At 44.3% G+C, this 25,864-nt stretch overlaps 1 protein-coding gene across 4 annotated transcripts in view; it reads right to left on the reverse strand.

Annotated features, from left to right (window-relative positions):
• Window positions 1-25,864, reverse strand: part of ACVR2A (activin A receptor type 2A) — a 285,612-nt gene that overhangs the window by 3,452 nt on the left and 256,296 nt on the right. For all 4 annotated transcript variants that reach the window (XM_085874379.1, XM_085874380.1, XM_085874381.1 and 1 more), the window contains 5 exons: window positions 15,553-15,696; window positions 14,889-15,037; window positions 13,678-13,792; window positions 12,653-12,791; window positions 12,394-12,524 (listed from right to left, as the gene is read on the reverse strand). In XM_085874379.1, the coding sequence (XP_085730505.1) occupies window positions 12,394-12,524; window positions 12,653-12,791; window positions 13,678-13,792; window positions 14,889-15,037; window positions 15,553-15,696 (678 nt within the window). The remainder of the gene's footprint in view (window positions 1-12,393; window positions 12,525-12,652; window positions 12,792-13,677; window positions 13,793-14,888; window positions 15,038-15,552; window positions 15,697-25,864) is intronic.

The following is a 25,864-nucleotide window of genomic DNA, read 5'->3' on the forward strand; positions in this document are numbered from 1 at the left end:
TCTCAATTTAGTTATGCACACCGAGAACGTATCTCATGCGTACCGTTGGTAATTTATTGACGCATGGATAAGTGATCAATCCCACAACCCCAGGAATTAAAAAAAAAAAACAGAACATAGAGTTCAACACAAATTTTTCGATGGATATTACTCCATGATCTCAATTACTCCAATTAACCTTTCCTATAATGAGAGAGAGATATGGAGGACAAGAAGGTCAGGTCAGGTCAGGTATGGGAGCATGCGCAAGAGCAGCGCGTCGCTGCGTCCACTTTCCGCCGGTACTCCAGGGGCCTCCGTCTGACCATCCCCCAGGCAGATGCCTAGCCCATCCCAGTCTCCTTCAGATGCCGATCAACCTGCTGCAACCACGAGGCACGTGGTCAGCCCATCGGCCTCCTCTACTCAAGAGACTCCCGAGCTGAGAGAATCTGGTAAGCAGGATCGGCATCAGGAAAACGAGCCACATGTCCATACAGCCGTGGCTGATGTTCACGGACTATGCAGGTAACAAATCTCATTTGAGTCTCTCAGCAACCGCTCGTTGGACACAAAGTCCGACCAGCGATAGCCAAGGATTCTCCGAAGAGACCTGGTACCAAAGGAATTAAGTCTCCGTCTCAGATCCTTGGTCAGAGTCCAAGTCTCGCATCCATGTCAGGTTATCCATATGGAACATAAAAATTGGAGATTCAGGAGCACCAGGGATTACAGGAAAGCACAGACTTGGTAAAATGAACCAGGGGAGCAAACGCTGGATTTCTGTGTGGAGAATAAGTTCGTAATTGCAAACACATGGTTCAAACAACCCAACCAACGACTGTCCCATGGACCTCATCTGATGGGGAATAAATACAGGGTGTTTCAAAAACATTGATACAACTTTGACTTCCGACCATTTCTTTGTTTTTGATCTATACCGTTTTCCTTTTCAGGGTTTGGTGGTGTTATTGTGGTATTTGTTCCCTGGGATTTCTAGCTCCGTAGCTCAAAGATACCATTGACAGTGAAGCAGAAGACAAAAGTGGTGACTGTGGTATGAGACTAAATCATGTGTAAACACCCGCCGTAGGTTCTGTCGGGAAGACAACCTCGGAACACGTGATGGACCCATAAATTGTGCCATTCAACATATTGTGAAACATTTTGAGCACAGGCGTACAGTGCACAACCAGAGCAAGGGCAATAGTGGCAGGCCAGCATCAGTAACCAAGAGCCAAGCCAACATCGACGCCATGCGGGATTCTGCAGTGGACAGTCCCAAGAAGTCTCACCGCTGGTGCTCCCAAGAGCCTGGCATCAAACCAACATCAGTCTGGCATATCCTCACGAAGGAACTGAAGTTTTTCCCACACCCAAACTGGATCAACCTGATCTGGTTCAGTGATGAAGCCCATTTCCACTTGAATGGTACCATCAACAACCCCAACAACATTTCCTGGGGGGCAGAACCACCTGAGATGACTGAGAGGTACGTGAAAGGGCCTAAGGTCACATGCTTCTGTGCCTTCAATGCCAGATGGGGAAGGCGAGGGCATTACTGGTTTGAGAATGACAACAGCAGGACGGGGACAATCAATGGTGAGTTCTACCGGGTCGTACTCCAGAAGTTCCACAATGATCTAGCCCAAAAGGTCACCCCAAACCAGCTCAGCATGACCTGGTTTATGCAGGATGGTGCACCCCCACATACAGCCGGTGACACCATCACTTTCCTGCAACAGCTATTCAGAAACTGCCTCGTTGCCCTGGGTACCGCTCATGACTGGGCAGCCCATAGCCTAGACTTGAACCCTCTGGACTACTGATTCTGGGGGGCTGCCAAGGGCTCTGTCTATGCGAACCGCCCTGCCACACTGGATTAACTGAAGCAGGAGGTGTCAGACTACATCCAAGCAGTGCCACATGAGACCTACAGGAAAGTTGGACAGAACTTTGGAGTCAGGATCAATGCCTGTCTGAATCGCGGAGGGGCACACATCGAGAACGTCAATAACAAGGATTTTGCGAATATACCAATTTCAGATATTGGGCTCTCAATAACTCTTGCAGTGACTTAGGCCTAAGTCACATTTGCCACGGCGGCCGTGGGGTCTCCAAAATCTACGGCTACTAGCAATTATACGGCGGCCGCAGTATTTCCACGGTCACACAATGTCGGTCACATATGTTTTTATTTTTCGGGTAGCCGCACGGCGTATTTATAAATTGTGGAGACCGAAAACGTGGGCGTGCCGTACGGTCTTTGATTTGATGTCGCACGGTGACCTTAGGGCGTTCCTGCAGCGGCCATAGAATTTTCAAGGTAGCCTCAAGGTGCTCGCAAGGCGAACGTGCTGCCAGCCGGACGGTAACGAGTGGGATTTATTTTATTTTTTTTACCAGTTATTTTGTTTCGGCTTGTCGAATTGCTACGGCGAACGTAGAAATGAAAATAGTTATAACTCCGCGCTATAATTCCACGGCGACCCTACGTCCTGCAAAATATAGCCAAACGGCGTAGGGCCACCCTGAGGCCACCTCAGAAACTCTGCGGCCGCCGCACGTTTCTGTCAATTCAGAGGGCGTACGGCCGCCGTATCCTCGCCGTAGAGCAAATGTGACTTCGGCCTTACTGCAATAGCAATCAGTGATAGAAAATACCATGTTATAAGCTTTCAATAAATGTTTGGTTCACGTTCCTGAGGTTTCTGTTTCTTTATAAATAAGCATTGGCGGCCCATTGGCCTCCTCCACTCATGAGGCTCCCTCACTGAGAGAATATGGTGAGCAGGATCAGCCTCAGGAAAACGAGTCACCTGTCCATACAGCCGCAGCTGACGCTCACTGACTATACAAGTAACAAATCTCAACCGAGTATTTCTCAGCAACTGCTCATCTGACCAGCGATAGCAAAGGATTATCCGAAGAGACCTGGTACCGAAGGAGTTAAATCTCCATCTCAGACCCTTGGTCAGAGTCCAAGTCTCACATCCGTAGCTGCAAGCACAAAGGACTTAAGGACTTAGACTTTCATCCTCCGACATAGACACCCTCAAACAGCGCCACACCCCATGATCCAATGAATCCATGACTCTCCCAGGCCTGACCCAGACATCTGTTGACTTCTGGCTCACAACATGCAGAGACATGAATATCACTGCCAAGGAAAGTGAATCTCTAAGTGACCTCAACTTCTTCACCACAAACAAGTACAGACAAGATAGCAACATCCAGGAGGTCATAATGTTAGGTTAGGCATGGGAGCATGCACCAGAGCAGGGCATCGCCGCGTCCACTTTCCGTCGGTACTCCATGGGGCTCCATCTGGCCATCCCCCAGGCAGATGCCTAGACAATCCCCATATCCTTGAGATGATGATCAACCTGCTGCAACCACGAGACACGCGGTCATCCTTTTGGCCTTCTCCACTTACGAGGCTCCCTCGCTGAGAGAAGCTGATGAACAGGATCAACGTCAGGAAAACGAGCTACATGTCTATACAGCCGCAGCTGACGCTCACGGACTGCACAGGTAACAAATCTCATTTGAGTCTCTCTCAGCAACTGCTCGTTGGACACAAAGTCTGAGCAGCGATAGCCAAGGATTCTCCGAAGAGACCTGGTACCAAAGGAATGAAGTATTCTCTCAAATCCTTTGTTAGAATCCAAGTCTCACATCCACAGAGCAAGAAAGGAAGCTCCAAGGACCTGAAGACTTTCATCCTTCTGCAAAGGTACCGGCAGCGCCACACCCCATGATCCAGTGAATCCATGACGCCCCCAGCCCGACCCAGACATATATTGACCTTCGGCTCACAACCTGTGGAGACATGAATATCACCGCCAAGGAAGGTGAATCTTTCTGTGACCTCTACATCCTCACCACAAACAAGTATAGACAAGATGGCAGTATCCATGATGTCATTGAAAGCTTGTATCTTTGTTTTGACCCAGGAAACCCAGAGTCCCAGCAGCTACGATTCCTCATTCAGTGCCTCAAGGGCTCCTACAAGGACATCAGTGTTTCCGCAAGAATGACTGCATCATCTGCGAAATCAAGTTCAGAGATCTTGATATTCCCAAACGATGCACTGCAGCTTAATCTCTCCGACATCCTCCCCACAATCCAGTCCATACAAACACTGAAAAATGTGGGGGCCAGTACACACCCCTGGTGGCAAACCCTATCAATAATTATCTGAGCAAAGACTTTGCCCTTCACTGAGAGCAGCGTCACCCCTCAGTAGTTGTATCTGGCAATCACCCTTACCTTTCCATAGAGGAACAACAAGGCCCCTCTTCCAGTCAGTTGGGATGATGCCTGTGTTCCAAACAGAGCACAAAACTGCATGCACTGACATGAATACAGCATTTCCACCAGCCTTGAGAAGTTCAGCTTGGATGCCACAGATCCCAGAAGCGTTACCCCCTTTCAAATGGTTCCCTGCAGACTGTGTTTCCAGAAACTAAGGTGGTTCGCAGTTGATTAGAGGGTCAGTAATAGGGAGAGTTACACGCGTGATGTCCGACTCAACAGCTGGTGGGTCAGCCTGGTACAGATGCTCAAAGTAGCCAGCATAGTCGGCCTTCACTTTGGACTCCTCTGTCAAGAGCCCACTAACTGCAGTACACTGAGGGAAGGGCTTGGATGAATGCAATGCACAAATTCCTCTGTAAGCAGGACGTGAATCACTTGTCCACAGGTGATGCTCTACCCTTTCACAGATTCCTCGCACATAGGCCTACTTGTCTGCCCTCGGTGCACATACAGTTTTACGCCTCAACTCCCTGAACAGTTCAGCTCTTCCATTAAGCCTGTCCCTGCGACTGTGGCCATGTGTTAACCAGTGTCTCTTAGGAAACAAAGTTTTTCTTTACCTGATGGTATGTTCCAAGACATTCAATGGAAACATCAAGGATGGTAGTCTTTAAGGCCCTTTACAAGTCTTCAGGATTCCCCAAATCACCCAGACCCCACCAAATCCCCACTCAGCCTGTTAGAAAACTCCTCAGCTACCCTCCAATCCTTGAGCTTGCCAGCATCCAGCCTCGACTCTGATGGTACCATTCTCCTGGATTTAAGCTGCAATTTTGGAGTTGTGACAATAAGCCTATGGTCAGTATTGAGGAACTGAGCACTCCGGTCGACCCTGCAGTTCTGAGTCAACCTCCAGTGACCATCAACGAGCACATCGTCAATCCCCTTTGGCACACCACCAGCGTTGGAATACCAAGTTCATCAATGAGGCTGTGGGCAATGAAACCATGAATCGGCCACCCGAAGTCCACAACTTCTTGCAAAGTTCAGGAACTTAGTGCTATTCTAATTCACAGTTACAGACCCATGGGACCAACACAAGTCTCATAACCATCCATATCAGTGCTAGTCAATGCAATGAAATTCCCCAAGACGAGAAGAGTATCTTGCCTGGGGCACTGATCAACCACAGACTGAAGCATGGCATAGAATGCCTCCTTCACAATGAGATAACTCCCCTCAGTCAGAGCACTATATATATATATATATATATATATATATATATATATATATATATATATATATATATATATATATATATATATATATCAGGGAAACGATACCCAATGAGTGAGGAATCCTCAGTCTCATAATACGCTCGTTGACCGGTGTTACCTCAATTATCATGGTAGTAGCTTATTGGACACAGGTCCAGCCACTCCTTGGGCATGGGTAACCATCAGAGTGAGCAGACGAGCATTAGATGTAACCAGCCGCCATGATTTCACCACTATATAGTCTCGGAATCTCAGAGAGTTCTGCAATACTGATGGTCAAACGCTAGAGCGCAGATGATAGCAGAAACAGGTTTCATCCTCTCTTAGGGATAGGACATTCCAGGCACACACCCAAAGGGACCACCTCAGGTTAACCTGAGGAGACTGCCACGTGGTGGACGACACCTCAGCACCACCCCAACACACACCACCGCAATCCGACCGAAGAAGGCTACCCTATGCTTTTCCTCCCATCATCAAAGAATTGGGGTCCCGAAGGCTTTGCCCCAATCCCATCATCCGGTGAGCTGCCCAGTGAAGGGCAACTGCACAGGAGGTACTCCCATGGAGTGGGTTTTCAGTTTTCTTTGCGTTTTTTAATGTGTTTTGTGGAATGAAGGGTTTTATGGTGGCCGGAGTGAAGATCCTGCAACCAACCTCTGAGAAAAAGGTAACACAACTGCAGGAGGATGTCCGCAGACACAGTTGGACACCAGATATAGATGGCCGTTGGCTCACATGGAGCTCCTCTACCCTTTGAGTGAGAAAGATGAAAAAAAAAAAAATCAAAACTCTGACCAGATATGATCTATATCTAAACAATCTGTACTAATAAAAGGCAGTGTGTGTCTGTATGTGTATGTGTGTGTATGTGTGTGTGTGTATGTGTATGTGTGTATGTCTATGAGTATGTGTGTGTGTGTTAGTGTGTGTCTCCTCCATAACTGCAAAACCATAAAACCTGTCAGCCTGAAACTGCATGCATATTAAGAAAACTCCAAGGAAGTGCAAGAGTGAAAATTGGTTGTTTGGGTTAATTAAAACACGCCTTTGAAGTTAATTAACGGCCTTATTTAATGACGTCCTTCATTCGGAGATCCTCGGCCACCTCGCTCTCTGGGTCTTAAGGTGTTTCCTGGGTAACCTCGCTGGGGTCTGCAGCCGCCATGTTTTTTGGCCTGCTCAACAATGCCTTGACATGGAACGAGCCACAGTGATTTTTTAATCATAAAGTTGTTGTTTTCACTTTCCTCACTAATATGATCGAATGCTTGTTCATCGTAGCTACGAATCGCTGGGTATATTGCAATGCTTATAAACATCGGGAGACGTCAGCGTCTGTGGCTTGACATTTTGGGCATCTCCAGGAGGTGTATGTTTAATGTGTTGTTAATCGTGTGCCAAACTAGTCGTTTCTTAACAACCGTTTTGTTGGAGTGCTTCCTTAAGTGCTTAAGCCACTTGGTGAGCACTCTCCAAGTTGCTTGGTTGTTCGTTTCAGTAAAAGTATCCGTGCTCTCAAGGGAACATCGATGAGACAGACGTACGTTTCCACCTGTGTTGGGCCCTGCAGTTCCGTGCACATTCATCCGCTGAAAATGTGTAATTCTATTTTTACAGGACATCGCTTTATTTAACCTTTAGTGCGATCTCCTCATGTAATCCACCCCTCACTTCGACATCGATACATATATAAAAACAATAAGGTCCATCCGACCACGTGTTTCCCTTCATCTGGCTGTGAAGGCATAAAGCAGAGATCGACATTTTGTGTTCTGTGCCTTGATATATATTTCAATTGAATTTTGCTAATTTCCCACTTGAATTCCTCTTTCAAAGAATTCTGTTTAAAGGTAAATCTTTGTGTTTGTTGTTTTTATGTATTTTATGCGTGCGTACGTATGTAAACTGTAATATGGAATAGGCAAAGCCGAGAAGCGAACGTAGAATTCTTCTTACATTCGCTTCTGACTTTACATAAAACTTGTTCACAACTGTATACTTGCCAACTATACCGTGGTACGTGTAAGCGCCGCACAGCTGATGATTTTGATGCAATTTCCGGTTACTTCGGCCTGGATTCGGGACCAGCGATCAAATAATGTAAATCACGATTAAAAATATATTTTTTGATGATGCGGGAGATATCTTTATTAAAATTAACTTTGGGAAAAAAAATAACTGAATAAATAAATAAACGATCACTTCTGGTCAAGAATAAAAGAAATTAAAAGTTCCGGAAAGAGTTTCAAAATCACTCCCGGTAATGTTAAATACAAAATAAATACTTCCTGTCATGAACAAAATCACTTTCGGAAGTATAAAATTAACTTTGGGGAAAAAATAATTGAATAAATAAATACACGATCACTTCTGGTCAAGAATAAAAGAAAATATAAGTTCCAGAAAGAGTTTCAAAATCACTCCGGGTAATGTTAAATACAAAATAAACCAATGTCACCCGCAGGGTGACCCGTATCTTGTCAAAAGGTGACCACGTGTGACTTCTTTAATGTCACACTGAGGTGAACAGAGCTGCTATCCACCAGGAGCGACTCCTTGAGGAATATCTGCCTCCGAGAGATTCCGATGAGAATCGTTCTACAGAGTAACCATGAAAAATATGCTTTTGCCTCATAACGTCACCAAATGACGTCATAATGTCTCAAGCTTGACATATCTAGAAAGCACTCATCGAGGTGTTCAATTTGAGGTACGACACGATATGGTTCCTAAAACTTGAAAAGTTGACCTTGGGGTCAAATATGTTTGACCTGAGGCGCTAACCATGAAGGTCAAGGCCAATCGCCACCAAAAATTAATCAGCTGAGCGCCAGACCATGAACTATATTCCCATGAAGTTTGAAGACGATCCGATCAAAATTACTCAAAAAATAAGGGTTTCGTCGACTCCCCTGATTTGCGACAAAGTGACCTTGACCTTTGACCTTGACCTTCAAAATTTTGTGCGCTGAAAGGGACCTCTTTTGGCCTCTGATATGCGAAGCTACAAAAATTTCCAATGATAACTGTGCTCTGCAGAATTTTTTATACGTGATTGCAGACAAAAAAAAACAAAAAACATACAAGCTGACTAACATATCTTGCAAACTTCGTTTTGGCAAGATAATAAACACTTCCTGTCATGAAAAAATCACTTTCGGAAGAATAAAATTAACTTTGGGAAAAAAATAATTGAATAAATAAATAAACACTTCTGGTCATGATCTCCTGGCATGCATCATTCCCCATGACAAAAACCGGAAACAAAAAAAAAAACAGAAACAAAACAAAAACGGAAGCAAAATGGTCATAGCCAACGACACGGATTCACAATTGCCAGGCTATTGTGTTGTTTTTGTTGTTTCCTATTCTCTCATGTGCACGCGTTAAGTAATATTCACAAGATAGAAATCAAACCCAATCGTGTTTATGCACCGCACAGCGTTTAACAACAATCAGAAGCAAAAGGTCATAGCTAACAACACGGATTCCAAATAGCCAGGGGGATTGTGTTGTTGTTGTTGTTGTTGTTGTTGTTGTTGTTGTTTCCTATTCTCTCACGTGCACGCGTTACGTATGAAGCTCACTGCGTTTGCTGTTACCATAACGGAAATGTGTGTGTGTGTGTGTGTGTGTGTGTGTGTGTGTGTGTGTGTGTGTGTGTGTGTGTGTGTGTGTGTGTGTGTGTGTGTGTGTGTGTGTGTGTGTGTGTGTGTGTGTGTCGTTGATTGGTATTCACATATGGGGTTTCAGAATGTAGAATGTAGTCCTCCCAGGGTGGAATCAAAGTATCCACCTTCATTTTGGTTCGGGGTCACGATTCATCGATCAAACTGTGAAGTTTTCTGTTCTCAAAGTTTTGTACCAAGGGATCTCTTCAGGATCGTTACTGAACCCAGGACGGCTTCCAACTGCAGTTTGTTTGAAGTAATATTTCCAGGGATGGTTTTTAATAACTCTGTGAGGTTCTTCGTCATCACTGGTACAACTTTGGCATTCTTCAGCTTCCAGGATCTTTTCACTTCATGCTTGAGGTCTTGGTATTTGGTCATTTCTTGATTTCTGCATTGTTGGTCCAAAATCATCAGTATTAACACCTCAAGTAGCAATGCCTTCTTCTCTTTTTTGCACCGAAGTATGATATCTGGTCGCAATGCTTTGTTTTAGATATTGACGCTCGATGGGATCATAAGGTTGTACGTTAGCGGTAGGAACTTCAATGTTTTCAGTGATTACTTTTGTTTCATTTTCCCACAAATTTTCTGGAATTCGAATATCAAAGTTTTTGCAGATGTGCCAGCGGATTACTTTATAAACTCTGTTGTGTCGTTGTGTGTGCAGCTGTTCTGACACATTTTTTTTCGTGTTCAGTCATTAAGCGTCACATATCATTCTCTTTGCTACCCCCACCTCCACCCCTCACCGATCTTTTTATCCCTCCTCCACCCCACCCTTCTCTCACTCTGTCCCCTCCTCGCTCCCCCTCCCACACCTCTGTCGTTCTCTCGCTGTCTCTGCCTGTCCAGCTGTGTGTGTGTGTGTGTGTGTGTGTGTGTGTGTGTGTGTGTGTGTGTGTCTCTCTCTCACGCACCCCTCCTTCCCACAGTGAATAACAACGTTTGGTGAGGTGTTGCTCTTCTCATCTCCTCCTTAGCTCCCCCTTCTTCATCCTCTCTGCCTCTTCCCCCCCCTCTCACCTTACACCTGCCTCCTATCTCCCCTTCCCTCTTTCTGTCCCCTCCCCCCCCCCCCCTTATTGTCCCCATCAGAGAAGTGACGGGTTGTATTCGCTAGTATGGAACAATGGTAAATAGCCGTATTGCAGAGCTCGACTTGGTTGACAGAATGCCACACACGGTGTGGCAAGAGGTTGAAGACATTGTAAAAAAGAGGCCAAAAACAACATCCCAAAAGCAAGCAGAAAGAAGAAGGCTACATGTCTGTCAGAAGAGGAAATAAATATTTAAGACTGAAGAAGAAAGATGAAAACCAAAGGTGCATCAAGAGAGGACATTAAGCAGCTAAATTCCGACTTCCAACGCCAAGCTAGGAATGATAAAGATAAACATCTCAGAGGCCTTCATAGAGATAGAAAGTGATAACAGAGCAGAAAACCCAAGAGATCCTTTTTTAAAAGATCAGAGAGATCACAGGAAAGTTTACATCTGGGATTGGGGTCCTTAAGAGTAGAACAGGAAAAGATCTGAAAGAAAAAACACAGGTGAAAGAAAGATGGATGATGGAAGGACTATCCCAAAACTCTACACAAACGAGATAGCAATATGATGGCAACCTTTGAGTTAAGAGAATATGAGCAAAAACCAACAGTGGTACAATGTGAGGTTCGAAGAGACTTAAACGAGCTGGTAAATGGAAAAGTACGAGATGTTGATTAAATTCCAACAGAACTCTTTATGGTGGTCAGGAAGGAGGCAGTCAAAATTTCAACAGCTACCTGTAAATGGATCTGCAGCAGGATTGTGTGGCCTAAAAGATGGAAGCGGTCAGTCTACATCGCATTGCCAAAGAAAGGGGATGTAAGAAAATGTTCAAATAACCAAACCATTGTGTTGATTTCACATGCCAGAAAAATATCACTAAATATCATTCAACACAGAATAGAATACCGTACTAGATTATGTGAGAAATTCCCGGTGAGCAAGCAGGTTTCAGAAGAGGAAGAGGTGCAAGAGATTAAATCACAAATCTGAGGTACATCATGGAAAATATCAAAGGAAGGTGTATCTCTGTTTCATAGATTATAGGAAAGCATGAATTATAGGAATTCATAGATTATAGGAAAGATTGTATTGATCATGAATTGATGTGGATTATGCTGAGAGAAATGGGGTTGTCGGAGCACCTGATATGTCTGATAAGAAGCATTTACACTAAAAACAAGAAGAAACAGTAAGAACAGAGTATGGAGAGACAGAAAGGTTTGGAATTGGAAAAGGGATAAGACAAGGGGTGCATTCTCTCCCCTTAGTTGTTCAATCTGTATCGTGAGTAGATCATGAGGAAATCAAACTTGTATGACACCAAGGCTCGAGTCAGGATTGGAGGAAGATGTATCAACAATCTAAAGGTATGATGATGATACCACTCTGTTGGGAGAAAGTAAAGAGGACTTGATGAAACTGCTGCAGACATTGAAGAAGGAAAGTGAAAAAGCTGGTCTTTATTTAAACCTAAAGAGAAACTAATACGTTGGACACATCATTCCGTAGAAAACAAAAGTCTGGAGAAATCAGCTGTGCTGGGTATGGTTGAGGGAAGACAAGGAAGAGGCAGACCTTGTATGTACTTGATGGGTGGGGTAAAGACTACAACCAAGCGGTCTCTGCCCGGAGCTTCGGGAAGCAGTGCAGGATAGGGATGTTTGGAGAAATCTGATCGTGAATGTCACCAGAAGTCGGACACAACTTGACGGAACTGGATGAACCTTTCTTAATCAAACCATCTTACTTGCTCATTTCAGTGTCCCCCCCCCCCTTTCCTGCTTTCCTGTTCATTCATTCCCTTGATGCTTGTCCCACTGTCAGTTTTACCTTGCTCTTCCATAAGCCTCCTCCCATAAATAAAAAAAAGATCTCAATCAAACTCTATTTGAACATTTACAACTAATCTACAAAAGGATGCAAAGAATAGAAGACCTCCAAGCTTTCAACCAAAAAAATAATGGATGAAAAACCACTACCTATTGTGATTTATAAGTTATTCCCCTATGAGATGTTTTGAAAAATAAATGTTTAAGATATATTCCGCGTCTCCCCCCACAAAAAGCTGAAACAGCATGAATTATTTGAGTCTCAAGGCAAAGTACATCGAGCAAAACAGGATGAGATGCAAACAACAGCAAAGGCCTCCTCACCGGGTGGTGCTGCCAGACATCACGGAGTGCAGGTCGAACCTTCTTGTGCACAACCATGTCCTGCATTTCCTCCATGGATGGATGCGGCCCGACCTCCTCCTCAAACGGCAAATGATACTCCCCAACCGGGCCTGTGTTAATGGTGGCACAGTGACATAAAATGTGACTCGGGGTGAATAAGAATTGGAACCTCTGGCCAGGTATTAATGCTAGTGGTTACTATGGGAAGCGCATGTGAGCATGATCCTGGTGGACCCACCATCGGCGGCAGTGCATCGGGAGGCGAGCTCCCACAGTATAAGGCCAAGTGCATACACGTCAATACGAAGGAAGGAATCTCTCTGGAAACTGATCGCTCCCTCGAGCACCTCGGGTGCCATGTACCGCTGCGTACCAACCTGTGCAAGCAAACACAATGTCCATCCAATGAAATAATAATAATGTTGACACAACTCGGGCACTTTTACCTCAACACCGTGGCCTTTCGCTTATGTACAGTGACGAAGGTGTCCCCAACAAATTTTCATAAACACTGAGAGAACACAATTAATGACCATGTTTATACAACTTCATCAGAAAACAGACCACCATTGTAAATTACTTTGACAATGGAGATACTTACTGGATGCCTTTAAAATACGCGACCTCTTTGGCTTATCTGTCGGGTGATCTTCAGCACTTAATATTTTACGTGTGTAATGGACGAGTTTTAAACTGCTTCATCATTATCATACTCTCTTTTATGAGCTTTGGCATTATAGTTTACTTGCAGGGGCTATCTGGTGCTGCCGAGCTGGGTGAGCTTTTCCCAGCGGTGGTTCCTGGATGTGTTGGACATTGAAAAGCTTTGGAGTTATTGGCCTCATTGTGGTTACCTTTTACCTGTGGGCTGGCGGCAGCCAATACACACTTCATAGTGGCTTTTGGTGGCCACAAAATAGACGTCAAGGCGAACGTGTGGTCACTTAAAACCTTGCCAAGATTCTGAAGTAGCTGCACCAAAAATTTGGGGCCACTAGGTGCTATAGTTTGGCCGTGAAAGAATAACATACAAGCAAACACACAGACTCACAAACAAACACACAAACATTTGAAAATATTACATAGATTTTATTTTGATAGTTAAAAAAACGACAAATTAATCAGCTAATGAAAACGAGTAAAACACTGAAACACAAACAAGTAAAACAAAAACATATTGTGATTAACCCAAAACAGATGAAACGCTTAATTAACCTCAAAGGAAACGTATCAATCCATCAATAGGAATAGTGCAGCTCCCACCTGTCCATGGGTTTCACCGGGACATGAACCTGGTCCAAACTTCATGGCCAGGCCAAAGTCTGCGATGACGGCAGTCAAGTCTGGCTTCAGCAGCACGTTCTTGCTCTTAAAATCCCTGAATGCAAGAACACAGTTTTGTTTTGGACTCGCGCCGGCATTTCTATTTCCATTCCCACACTCAACAGGAAGAATGTCAGTACTTGCATTACACCCAGCACAGGACGACCTTGGAAGACAGCGGAGTGCTTTGCACAAATAGCAAATACATTAGGAGACAATGGACAAATCAACTTTATAGGTGATTTGAACCCCATGCGACATCATCTTGATTAAGCGCCATGGCAATAATACCACCCAATCAGGACGTAGGAACACTATATTTAAATGACAGCTCGTTCAAAATCAAAAATGTTTCGTCGAGTCGAGTTCAACCACATGTGAGATCAAGAAAAGATCATCAGTCGGTCGGTCACAAAATGTGCTTCGAGACAACTCCGCAAAAACTTTGAGCGAGTTGAACCTTCACAGCTAACTACAGCGCCCATGTTTATTACATCAACGACATACGTTTTCTGATATTCACCGAACCAAACCCTCCATATTTCTCAGTCCAGTTCATTGAACCTCTTTGATTTAACTCCCCATCCAAATTTCCCTTTCACACAATCTTAAAAGAAACCTTTTCTCCTCCTCTTGACTGCTTTAAAATACCCCAATCTATTCCAATCTACACTGTCGCATTCTCTCAACTCATTTCCATATTTCTCTTTCAAGCCACTCCCTCTCCCCACCCCACTAATTGAATTAAAAACACTTCATTAAACTTTCCACTGACTTCTCCTCTGTATTTCAGTCCTGCACCCCCTTCCTCTTCTACAACCTTCCGTCAGTTACTGCTCTGAATAAGTCTCCATTCACACACCCAATCTCCTCATTCCCTCCCTCCCATACGTGGTCTCATTGTCCTTGATGCTCAAGACAGTACATTGTGCTTTCCTCAAAATATGAAGTTCATGAACGGAAAAAAAAAGTATACAAAATAATAAGGAGTACCAAGTAATTATTCAACTCTTCCATCTGAATTTAACCATTTGCAACTAATATCCAGAAAAGGTTACAATTAATCGACCCCCAAGCCTTCACAGATTGCCGGCATATCCCCACGTCTCAACTACCTCCACCCATCCAATTTCCTTTGTTCCTCTGCTCACCTGTGTGCAATCACCGGTTTGTGCACGCCTCCTTTTTTCCCAGGTAGCTCATCATGAAGATAGGCAAGACCACGTGCAGTGCTTTCTACCGTACGACACACCTCCGGCCACGACAACACGTGGCCCTTCAGGTAATCACAGAGGCAGCCCTGGACACAAGCGGTGCATTTGAACTTCAAGCCGTGCTCGGCTACACTTCATTGTATGTCACATGAGTTTACGTGTCATGCCGTGTCTCATCTCATTACGGGTGCCTTTCATTGAGGAAGGAACAGAATGCAACTGCACTGCTTACTCTCACTAATCTCACATGTTATGAAACGGATCAGTCAATAAATATTCTGCTGCTACTAACATTCTTTCATTCATTTCACCAATTAATTATTTTATTTAATGCTATATTCATTCAGGGCACGAGCAATTAACCGAGCAAACTACACCGAGTTCGCGTATCTTCATGTGGTTTTCTCTTTGTTGCTGCCATCTTTTCTGAAGGACTAAACTTTTTTTCCATGTTGAAGTTATTTATTGCCTGTCCATATTGTGTGTGCACAGTCATCTGTGTGATTCCTACCAACTTTTATCCCTGTCTGTCTGTTCATTTTAGTATGGTAAGAATGTAATGAGACACAGGGCACGACAGGCCATGCCTAGATGTTCTTACCTTTTCGTGATAAGCAAGGACAATCAACAGCTGCATATTCAAGCCAGATCCTCGAGTCTCAGCTCCCATGAACTCAAGGATATTCTCATGCTGTGTGCTCAGTGCTTGGTAGACATTGCTCTCATTCTGCCATGACCGTTTGTTCTGTGAAAAAATAAAAATAAAATGGGGACAGGGGGTGGGGGTTGTCAAGAACGCAACATTCACAGAAACATTGCCTCGGTTATCACACCATCCCAAATTAAACTTTTTATCCAAATCAGCACGTCCTCAAGTAACTCTGTCAGATCAACTAATAATCATGTACGGTCTTTGGATTATCTTAAATCAGGTTCTTCAACACAAAGAGCAATCAAACGAGGCTCAACTTCAAGCAACAGGCCAAGTTGGTTATTCTGGACATTTTCTATTCAACGAGGTCCGGCATTCAGGCATTCGCTCAAAACTCTGTCAATTAAAATCAATGTACAGGGTGTTTCAAAAGTCCAGAATCATGGGAAATACTTTTAATTCCTTTTATTTTTATTTTGAAACGATGCCTTTGAGGTGGATGGGACATTGTGAACCAACAGAATGGCCCCAACGTAGTCCAGATGTAACACCACTTGACTTTTCTTTCTGTGGGAACACCTAAAATCAGTGGTTTATACCATGAGACCACTTACTATTGAAGAGCAAAAGAATGAAATCAGAAACGAATGTGATGTGTCAATGTTAAGAAATCTTCAAAGAATGTTAGTCGTTGGTCACTTCCGGTTCCTGTTTCGGGTTTGCTCAAGTGTAAGTTCGAGCGGCAGCTGCTTCTTCTACATCATCAAAGCTAAGTTTTCTGGACCAGATTTGTTGTGTCTTTCTGTTATATTTTCTTCCCTTTGTTGCCGTTTGTGTTTTCATCCAAAATGTTACATCGTACCTTGTGGAGTTTGATGTTCATGGATTGCTTAATTTGAGTTAGTGTTTGTTCGGGCCTACTTCTCAGATAGCCGGCGTGCAGATTCTGTCTCTGTTTTGACGCCGTGTTCCTTGTTCTGCTTCTTTTGTCCCACATATTGTTCTTCGGCCTCCTCATCTTTATCCTAATCGCCCTCCAATTTTTTTTTTAAATAATAACAACAAAAACATTTCTTCTCTCCATAACACAAACCCAATCTGCTTGCACTTCCTTCTGTCTTATTTCCTGTACAGTACTTCATTCTTTAGCTCTTCCCTCTCTCAATATCTCCAAACAGAATCTTCATTGAATGAAATGCTCCTTACTTCATCCTTCAAATTTAAAAAAAAAATACATTTTAAAATGCTTCCCTTTCTTTATTTCTCTGTCATGAGCATGCCTCGTGTTCTTCTTCATTACCATCTATTCTTCATCTTGTTCTTCTTCACAAAGATTATTTTCCAAACCCGTCTCACCTAAATGCTTAGTCCATCAACACACCTCCCGTACCTACAGCAACACCATTCTCTAAGCCTTCAAGAAAATTATATTTCCACCCATCCCATGATCTTTGTCTCTGTATGCCCAGATTGGATATCTCGAGAAGTCCAATTTGCAGATTTCTGCTTATGACAATAAATTCCCCTTCAAGTCCTGTTATGGTGTCAAACCCTTACTCGTCAGTACCCTTCTCCACATGTCCTACAAGCCTACGTCCTTCCAACCCAACCCCTTCCATGTGACCTCCTTTTCAGCATCCCTCTAGTTCATCACTATGTCCCCTCTTTCTACATCCCAACCACACCCCACCTCCACAAAGCTTCCATCTCGTCGCAGCCTCTCTCAGCTTCCCCCTTTATCCTGCACCCACCCATCTTCCCCGTCGTCCTGCACTCACCCATCTTCCCCGTCGTCCTGCACTCACCCATCTTCCCCGTCGTCCTGCACTCACCCATCTTCCCTGTCGTCCTGCACCCATCCATCTTCCCCGTCATCCTGCACCCACCCATCTTCCCCGTCGTCCTGCACTCACCCATCTTCCCCGTCGTCCTGCACTCACCCATCTTCCCCGTCGTCCTGCACCCACCCATCTTCCCTGTCGTCCTGCACCCATCCATCTTCCCCGTCATCCTGCACCCACCCATCTTCCCCGTCGTCCTGCACTCACCCATCTTCCCCGTCGTCCTGCACCCACCCATCTTCCCTGTCGTCCTGCACCCATCTATCTTCCCCGTCATCCTACACCTTCCAATCTTTCCTCTTGTCCTGCACCCTCCTATCTTACCCCTCATCCCACACCCTCCTATCTTCCTCCTCATCCCACACCTCTTGCCTCAATTCTGCGTTTGCTTCCAAATCTCATGTCCCCAACCCCTTGCTCTCTGTACCCACCCTACCCAATTAAAATCAACTGCTACTGCACTCTTTGTCTTTTGCACCTGAGAATGTGGAGAAGTTTCTGGCAAACCTCAACTCTGATTCTGGAACTGTACTGGACGGCATCAGCTCATGTGAAGTAAAAACCTGCTCTTGCGCGCCCTCTTCTGCTCTTTTCACCTTATCATTTGCCCTAGGCATATGTCATCTTCCATCTACTTGGAAGTCAGCCAACATCCCCACATTTCACACATGAGGTACAAAAACTGACGTCTTAACTCCAAACCTATCAACTGACTTCCAATCATCAGAAAGATCAAGCAATCCATTATCGTTGTTTATGCTATTGTTACGGCTGTGGAAATTCGCATTACACTATGAAGGGCCCGTAGGTGAGATATCTCTAAGTACATGTGTAGTTAGCCCCAAATCCATTGTCTAGAGGGAATTTATGTGATTCATTCGGGCTGCAACGCTTTGAGTTAGGCGTTTTTCTGTTCTATCTTTATTTTGAACCAACCACGTCTCAACCGCCATCACACAACAACCACCAACCACAACTCCGCTTCACAACAACCACAACCACACCTGCCTCTCAACAACCATGCCATCCTCACCACTCCGCCAGAAACCGTCAACATCTCCACGAACACAAAAGGGGAACAACAACAACTCCCACCCCGATTTCTCTGGTAAACAAGAATGACGGTTGGATCTCAACTCCCGCCCCGCTTTCTCTGGTGGAATGTTCCCCCCCCACCCCCGCGTGCCGCGAAGGGAGGGGCGGGTGCCGGGGAAATAAAAGGGCACACGGAGGCGCCGCTCAGAGGAAGTCAGGTCAGAGGAGGTCAGGTCAGGGCGGTCGGTGAGAGTGTCAGTGTCAGTCGGCGGTTCATGGTCTTCTGCCCATCTGGGTCTTGGAGAAGTGGTCCGTAGAGCGACCCGCTCGTTGGAGCTTGCAGTTGGTGGAGAGTCCGGACGTCGCGGAGGGGACGCGGACTGGAGGCGCCGCTCTGCTAGCTGTGTTGCGCGGACCTGCGCGTTCGTACAAGGAGCGCCGGAGAGAGCTCGCCCACCATCGCACCACGAGGGTGCAGGTAACCTACAACAGTCTTGTGGGACTCGTTCGGTCTGCCAAGTCCCACGCCATAAAGGCCCACGGGCCCCGTCTGCCCCCTTGTCTATGAGGGTGGCTTCTTTCTTTTGCTTTTGAGTAAATGTGTGTTGGCGCCGTCTGTAAAGTAGAACTGTATAAGTTTTGCCGTGTGTACGCGTATTCGGTTTAACTCTTGCTTTCGCTTTATATGTGCATTTTGATTATTGTGGCTGTATATACGTGCTTTCCGTGTGCCGCGGAATAAATGTGCATTGTGTTGAACTGTTTTCCCGTTTCGCTTCGTCTCCTTCCTTTTAATTGACCCTCCATCCTGCTTCATGTAAAGGGTTCGTAGTGGGCTTAATACGCCCGATAATTAATCGGAACCGTCGAAGCCGACGATAACACCGCTCGGTTATCACTGTAGCACGGAACGGACTGCTTAAGCGGTTCGTGTCCAGAGTCGGCCTGTGGCGTGGTGCGATCGCCTGGTCGACCATTCACGCAGGTACTTAGGTAGATCGAATTTGGCGAGCAACCCTATCCTGCGCGGGTGGGCAATTGACACGATCGTGGTGAGGTTAAACCCCCACCCGTGACTAGCTCCCAGCGTTGGTCCGAGAGGGTCACGACTGAATTGTCTGTCCGGTGGGCGACGTGCCGCGATTCGAGTCACGTGGCCGTCCGCACGCCGGCGGGTGCGAATTCGCAACACTATTATTCATTCTTTTATCCGAGAGTACAGGCTCTCAGCTTGAGCTGTCTGGCATTGTGAAACTTAAAATAATGACAAACTATCTATCATCCTATGCATTACTTGTTCCATAACCTTTCACCGTGTTGAACGGTTCACCTCTCCACAAACAAAAGCTTGCGACTGCATTCTTATCTGCCGATCTAAAGATGAGAAACAGGTAGACTACTTAGAATATAGTTTACCTGTCAACCCTGAGCTCGCTCGCGTCATTACATCACCTCTCAGGCAACACTGCTGGGCAGATTTATTTTCTGCTCATCCATTAGCAGATCTAGAGTTTCAAAGAACATTGACCTTATTCTCAGCCATACCGTCTTTTGTGCAGAATGTAATTGCCTCCAAAGGCAGGAGTCATCTGGGTGAACGAAGCTAGGCCAAGTCGTTCTTCGTACCATGCAGATCAGCATTTATGCAAATAATTTCTAAACAAACCATAAGTGTGGCTGTATGGTTTTGGCTTTGTGTTACAAAAGTGGATGAAATGAACAACCTCAAAACAAGAGCCATACTCAGCATTTCTTGCTGTTTCTCTTCTCAATGGAAGCAACTTGGTGAAGCATTAATCATCGACATTCCTCGTATTATCCCAAACTGCTGCCCTCTCGCTCAAATTAAGCACGGGTGGCAACAAGCAATCGGAGGAGCAACCAAAAGGAGCATGACTCGGATAACAGTCAAAGATGTGAAGACCTTGACATCATGGCAACTCAACACCAGGCCATATCCTTACGACAAAGAGTTTTGTTGATGCATTTGGGAATTTATAGGATTTGAGTCACCTTGGCAACGACTATTATTGCTATATCTGTCAGTGTGTATCACTGAGGTAGTACATAGTTTGTATTCCCAATAAGGAACTGCTTTTCAAACTGATGATAAAAAGAGTTACATGGAAAAGTAATTTTCACAGGAGGGTTTACCAAGCTGATCATTTCCAGCATCGCTGATATGAGAATGTGATACCACTTGATACGGAAACGATGCTTAAAAGTGATGTCAATGACCAGCGAGTGATGATGTACAAATAAATTCTCCATTTTTCTATCTGGGTAATTATATCAACCATCATCGAATTATCGATAGATGGCACCCTTATCAAACATCAAGCTGCCTGGAAGTTTCATCAGGTTATCAGAGTGCAATTAATCAAGGGGGGTGGGGGAAAGTGAGGGTGCGGTGGGGACGTTTTCTTTGAGGGTCGATCCGGTGAAGCTTACGAAAAGCCATGAGACGTTGCATAAAATGCCAAGACAAATAAGAACCTTCAGGGAGTATCTGAAGTGTAATATTGTCTGGAGTTAAACGCCATTTACAAAAAGGATACTCACAAAGGGAAACGACTTGTTTATACAGTACGGACTGATATTGACCAAGCTTAGAAAGCCGACAGCCTACTCTAATAGTGATGCTACTTGAGTCCGAATTAAAGTTCCTTGGGGTTCTGATTGTTAAGATTGTGTATAATTATAGGAGAAAGTTTTTTTTTTTCTTTTTAATATCAATGTACAACTTATTACCTCTGCCCACCTTTGGTGGGCAGAGGTAATGTTTTCACCCGATCTGTGAACAGGATATCTCAAAAAGTTGTGGACGAATTCGGACGAAATTTGGTGGATAAGTTGGGTAAGTGACAACAACAAGCCGATTAGATTTTGGAGGTCAGGATCCAGATCCAGCCTATCAGTGGGATACAAAACATAAACTGTTCAGCCTGGTGGAGGTACGCACTCCACAGAGTACCATTCTCATCAGGCAAGGAATGCTTCTGCCATTTGGAACAGGCATCTTCCATCATAGTACTCTATGGAATAGCCATCTCAATTTTCTGATGTCAGTTGCAAAAGGTGTGAAATCCAATCAGAGTGAAATTGCTCATTAATGACTGAAGCTTCTCACAGAGCCCTACCTGTTACGTTCGCCAGTGTCTGTATGTTCTTACACTACGAAAGACAGGTGAGAGACGTGGCATCGAAATTTGAAAAAGAGAAAGCCCTCCAACAAAAGGTTCTTAATCTTCCAGTGATGATCAACCTTGTCACAAGGTGACGCTGCAACAGCTGGGAAATTGTAAAGAATGCTCAGCACCACCAACGTTTTTGGATTCCACGTGTTAAACCAATCAGTTTTGTCTCATTCAAACAAGGCTAAATTATCTTCACAATTGGGTCTCTCTTCCCCTTCAATGCCCAACCAATGACCAAATCTGCACAAGTGCCCCTCAATATCCATCTTACCCCATTCCTCTCTCCAGATCCTGCAATGTCATTGTACCCTAACCCTACCCTGAGGTAGCAGGAATTCTCTCCAAATATGTCAAACATTTTCAATGAAAGACATGACTCAATGCCAGTCATGTCTCCCAGTCATGATGGCAGCTGTAGCCAATAAAACTCACTAGATAACTAGGAATACAAAAACGAATCAGCTTACTACTGGTAATCCAGTGCAGCCTCAAAGCTGCAATGCCAGGGACAGTTTTAACAGCCAGAAAAGGATGACACAAGGCAACACAACACACAACACACAACACAACACAACACACACCCCAAATTAACTGGACTATAGATTTCACCCTTTAGTCTTGCAGAAGATTCATTCAACAATACAAAGTAATGATAACATGTCAAGTGTTACCTGGGCTGCAACTTAGTACAGAAACTTGTCAAAGTAATCAATTAAGGAAACAGAAGGCAAAGCCAACTCAACAAATTTGTCATGTGGACAAAGCTCTGGTCTATGTTTTGATCACACAGTGATCTAAAAATGGGACTTTTTATAGCATCAAGACTACTTATCAGAGTACAGTGTCCTCATTTGTGGTGAAAAGCAGCTTCCTTTGCATTCCTCTTCTGAATTTCTTGTACACAGTCAGCAGGGGACGTTCCAGCTTGTTTTATTCTACTTATTCATTTCTGATAATAAAAAAAACATTGCCAAACAGTCAATTCATTTCCCTGGATGACTTTTGAGTTCAAGGCTTATTGAAGAGTGAATCCTCTCGCATTTATACCACTGTCGCTTAAAATTCAGCGTCGCCAAAAGCCGATTCGATGCACTTGCTCAAATTGAGTTCTAATCCAATTAGGAGATCAAATGTGGAAGTGAAGCATAAATGCAGCGATATAATGAGCATATCCTTCCGTGACATATGAGTGCGACCCGTAGCACATGTTGCAAGAGGTAAATTAACGGACCTGCGATGCAGACAATCTGAACTTGAAAGCCTCTTTGTCTCTCTTTCTATAGTTTCATTTTTTTTTTGGCCCTTCTGACCCACCTCCCCAATTTTCAATGCAACCCCACAATATTAATTGGATAACATTGAAACATAGAATTACCTTCAGGGCAAAATAAATAAAAGGTGGAATTTTAAACTTCCACTGAGAGCATGCAAACTGCTCAGCTTGCAAACTTGTTTGCTTGCATGCAAACATTTACATTGGTATGCCTCTTCACCTTCTCAGTACCCCATTTCCGAGCAGTATTGCAAGGACAGGCTTAATGCTGTCGCCTGTCATAATGCACTTTCCACAAGAAGCTAAACCATCACTTGCTTCATCTTAAAATCCATCAACCATGGTGATATAAATGGTATTCATGGAAAAGTCACTTTTTCAATCTGTTGGACTATCCGTACAACAGCAGTGCATCTTGGGTAAGGACAATAACGTAACGTCCATTAAATCATTAAAAAAAACCTTCAACCTGAGGATGCCAAAAGCCTCTAACTTGGCTCGCTTGCATCTTGATGCTGTTTTATGTCTTGTCTCCATTAGCAAATTTGTAACCTATTTCTGTGCTGAGCGAGCTCAAACCAAGTTTTGTTCCCTGTTAGCCTGCCAGATGCCAAAGGCAGATGTCATAACATTATCCACAAACGTACATGTAAAAAATGTTAGTGTGTGTCTCTTCCATAACTCCAAAACCATGAAAGCTAGCTGCCCAAAACTTTGCATGCATACCAAGGGAACTTCAAGGAAGAAGTGCATGAGTGAAAATTGGGTGTATGGGTTAATTAAAACACTCCTTTTGAAGATAATTAACTGTTTACCTCCATGAAAGGATTGACTATCCTTGGTCAGCCCAACTTCACCACGTGACCTATGACGTCATGATTATCAATACAACATTCTACATGAGTAGACGCTCCTATGGTGAAAATTTTGTGTCAATCCGACAAGCGGTAGCGGAGAAAAACACTGAAGTTCTGTGCGGACAAACAAACAAGCAGACAGACAAATGGACCAAAATGCAATAACCCTCTCCTTCGGCGAGGGTAAAAATCCTTTTCATGTGGGCTGCTCTTCAGTTGGAACACCAAACAACTTATATGTTCTGGCCCTTGATGGTAAAACATTGAATGTTGTTTCACCAAAAGCATTACAATAATATGTTCAATTCTGTTGACATTTCTGTTCAATATTTTGCAGCTTGATAAATAAAATGTTTGTCTATAAATATGTGCTTAATTGTGGTAATCCAATACATGTACATGAGATCCCGGGCAACGTCAGGTACCTTTGTAGAGGCGGAAGGGAAAGGGTGGAGGTGGGAGAAGGGAGAGGAATGGGTGGTGTGGGAGTCCTGAGGGAGGGGGTGTGGTGAGAAGAGGGAAGGAAAATGTGGAGGTGAGAGGAGGGAGGGGAAAGGGTGGGAAGAGGGAACTGGAAATGCCCCGCAATGCCAGGTACCTTTGCTTTCACTCCCCTCACCTTCCTCACTTCCCCTCCTTCCTTGCTCTCCCCCCTTCCTGATCTCAACATATGCTCTTTACACCACTGGTCCTGCAAACAGGCACTGCCAGGTGTTATGAGCATTTTTTGCTTGGCCACCTAGCTATGGTATCCCATCCTGTGAAGTTCCCTTCTGACTGTTTTTGATGATACAGGATGCTCAACTCACAATGAATGCTACACAGTTTGTCCGCCATTGCTCTCTTGTTTCGCCTCGCAACACGGTCCAATGCCGTGCTTCACTCTTGTTGGGTATGTACTTCCACCCAATGTTGCCCTTCGATGATGACATCTTTCTTTCTCATTTCCAGGCTGACATCACCTTCGAAACGGTTCCTTGTGACACGTTAGCAATTCCCGCAGCCGTCATCACTGAAGTGTCTGCCAAATGCTCACCAACAATTACACCCCGTTCAAAGTCTCTGAGGTCTCCTCTTGCAGCTATGAGGTCTCCTCTGTCTTAATACCAGACTTGAACCACAGTCCACTTATATATTCACGACGAGAGGACGGCCGTGAAGAGAGATGCATATTTCACATGCCGGTCACGTACCCATGCTTTGAAAATATTTTGTATGGCCCATGTACCCTGGTGTTTCCATTTTTTTTGTCCACTATCTGTATATACAAGTAATAAAAAAGTATTAAAAAATATAAAAGGATGTAGGGATGGTACACCAAAAAGTATGCAAACAAGCTCAGGATGGTCACCTGGATAGTTTATATGTGTACTGTATATATATATATATATATATATATATATATATATATATATATATATATATATATATATATATATATATATATATATATATATATATATATAATTATCGTACATCTGGCAACAATGGTTGTTGGACTGTACATCTATTCCACCGTTAATCACACCTGTGTTTAAAAGTGGTATTCTGGTGTGGCTGCTGTCGGACTGTATGTCATTTTACGTCGTTAACCACAGCCATTCAGATGTGTGACCAACGCGCAACTTACAAAACTGACCGATTCGCGAAGAATTGGCGAGCTATCAGATTGGACCTCGGGCAATCATGTCACCACGCCCCCACCCACACCAGGTTGATTGCAGGTGTGATCTTACCCACCCTCGTTATCCTTCCTATTACTATTCAAAGTGATGCAGTTTTGCTTACTTTTAATGGAATCCTTTCAAGTTGTGAAAAATTTGAGTGATCGTGGACCTTCCCACAATAAAGTGCAGTCGATTCGTGTTTAAACCAAGTCCCGAGCTTAAACCAATTATGAGTTGGGCTGTCTGAAACAAATCAGCATAAAAATAAGGAACCAAGGCATTTAGGATCATGTATCTCCTGTGATAAAGCTGAGTCTTTGGGTCTCTCCACAGGTTGGTGGTCTTTCTGTCTTCTACCCACTCCTCTCTGGCCTTCCCCCCTGCTCTGCCT

This window comes from Eptatretus burgeri, chromosome 3 (genome assembly GCF_056783735.1).
Source record: "Eptatretus burgeri isolate ZD-2024b chromosome 3, Ebu_testis_v1, whole genome shotgun sequence".
Lineage (NCBI taxonomy): Eukaryota > Metazoa > Chordata > Myxini > Myxiniformes > Myxinidae > Eptatretus > Eptatretus burgeri.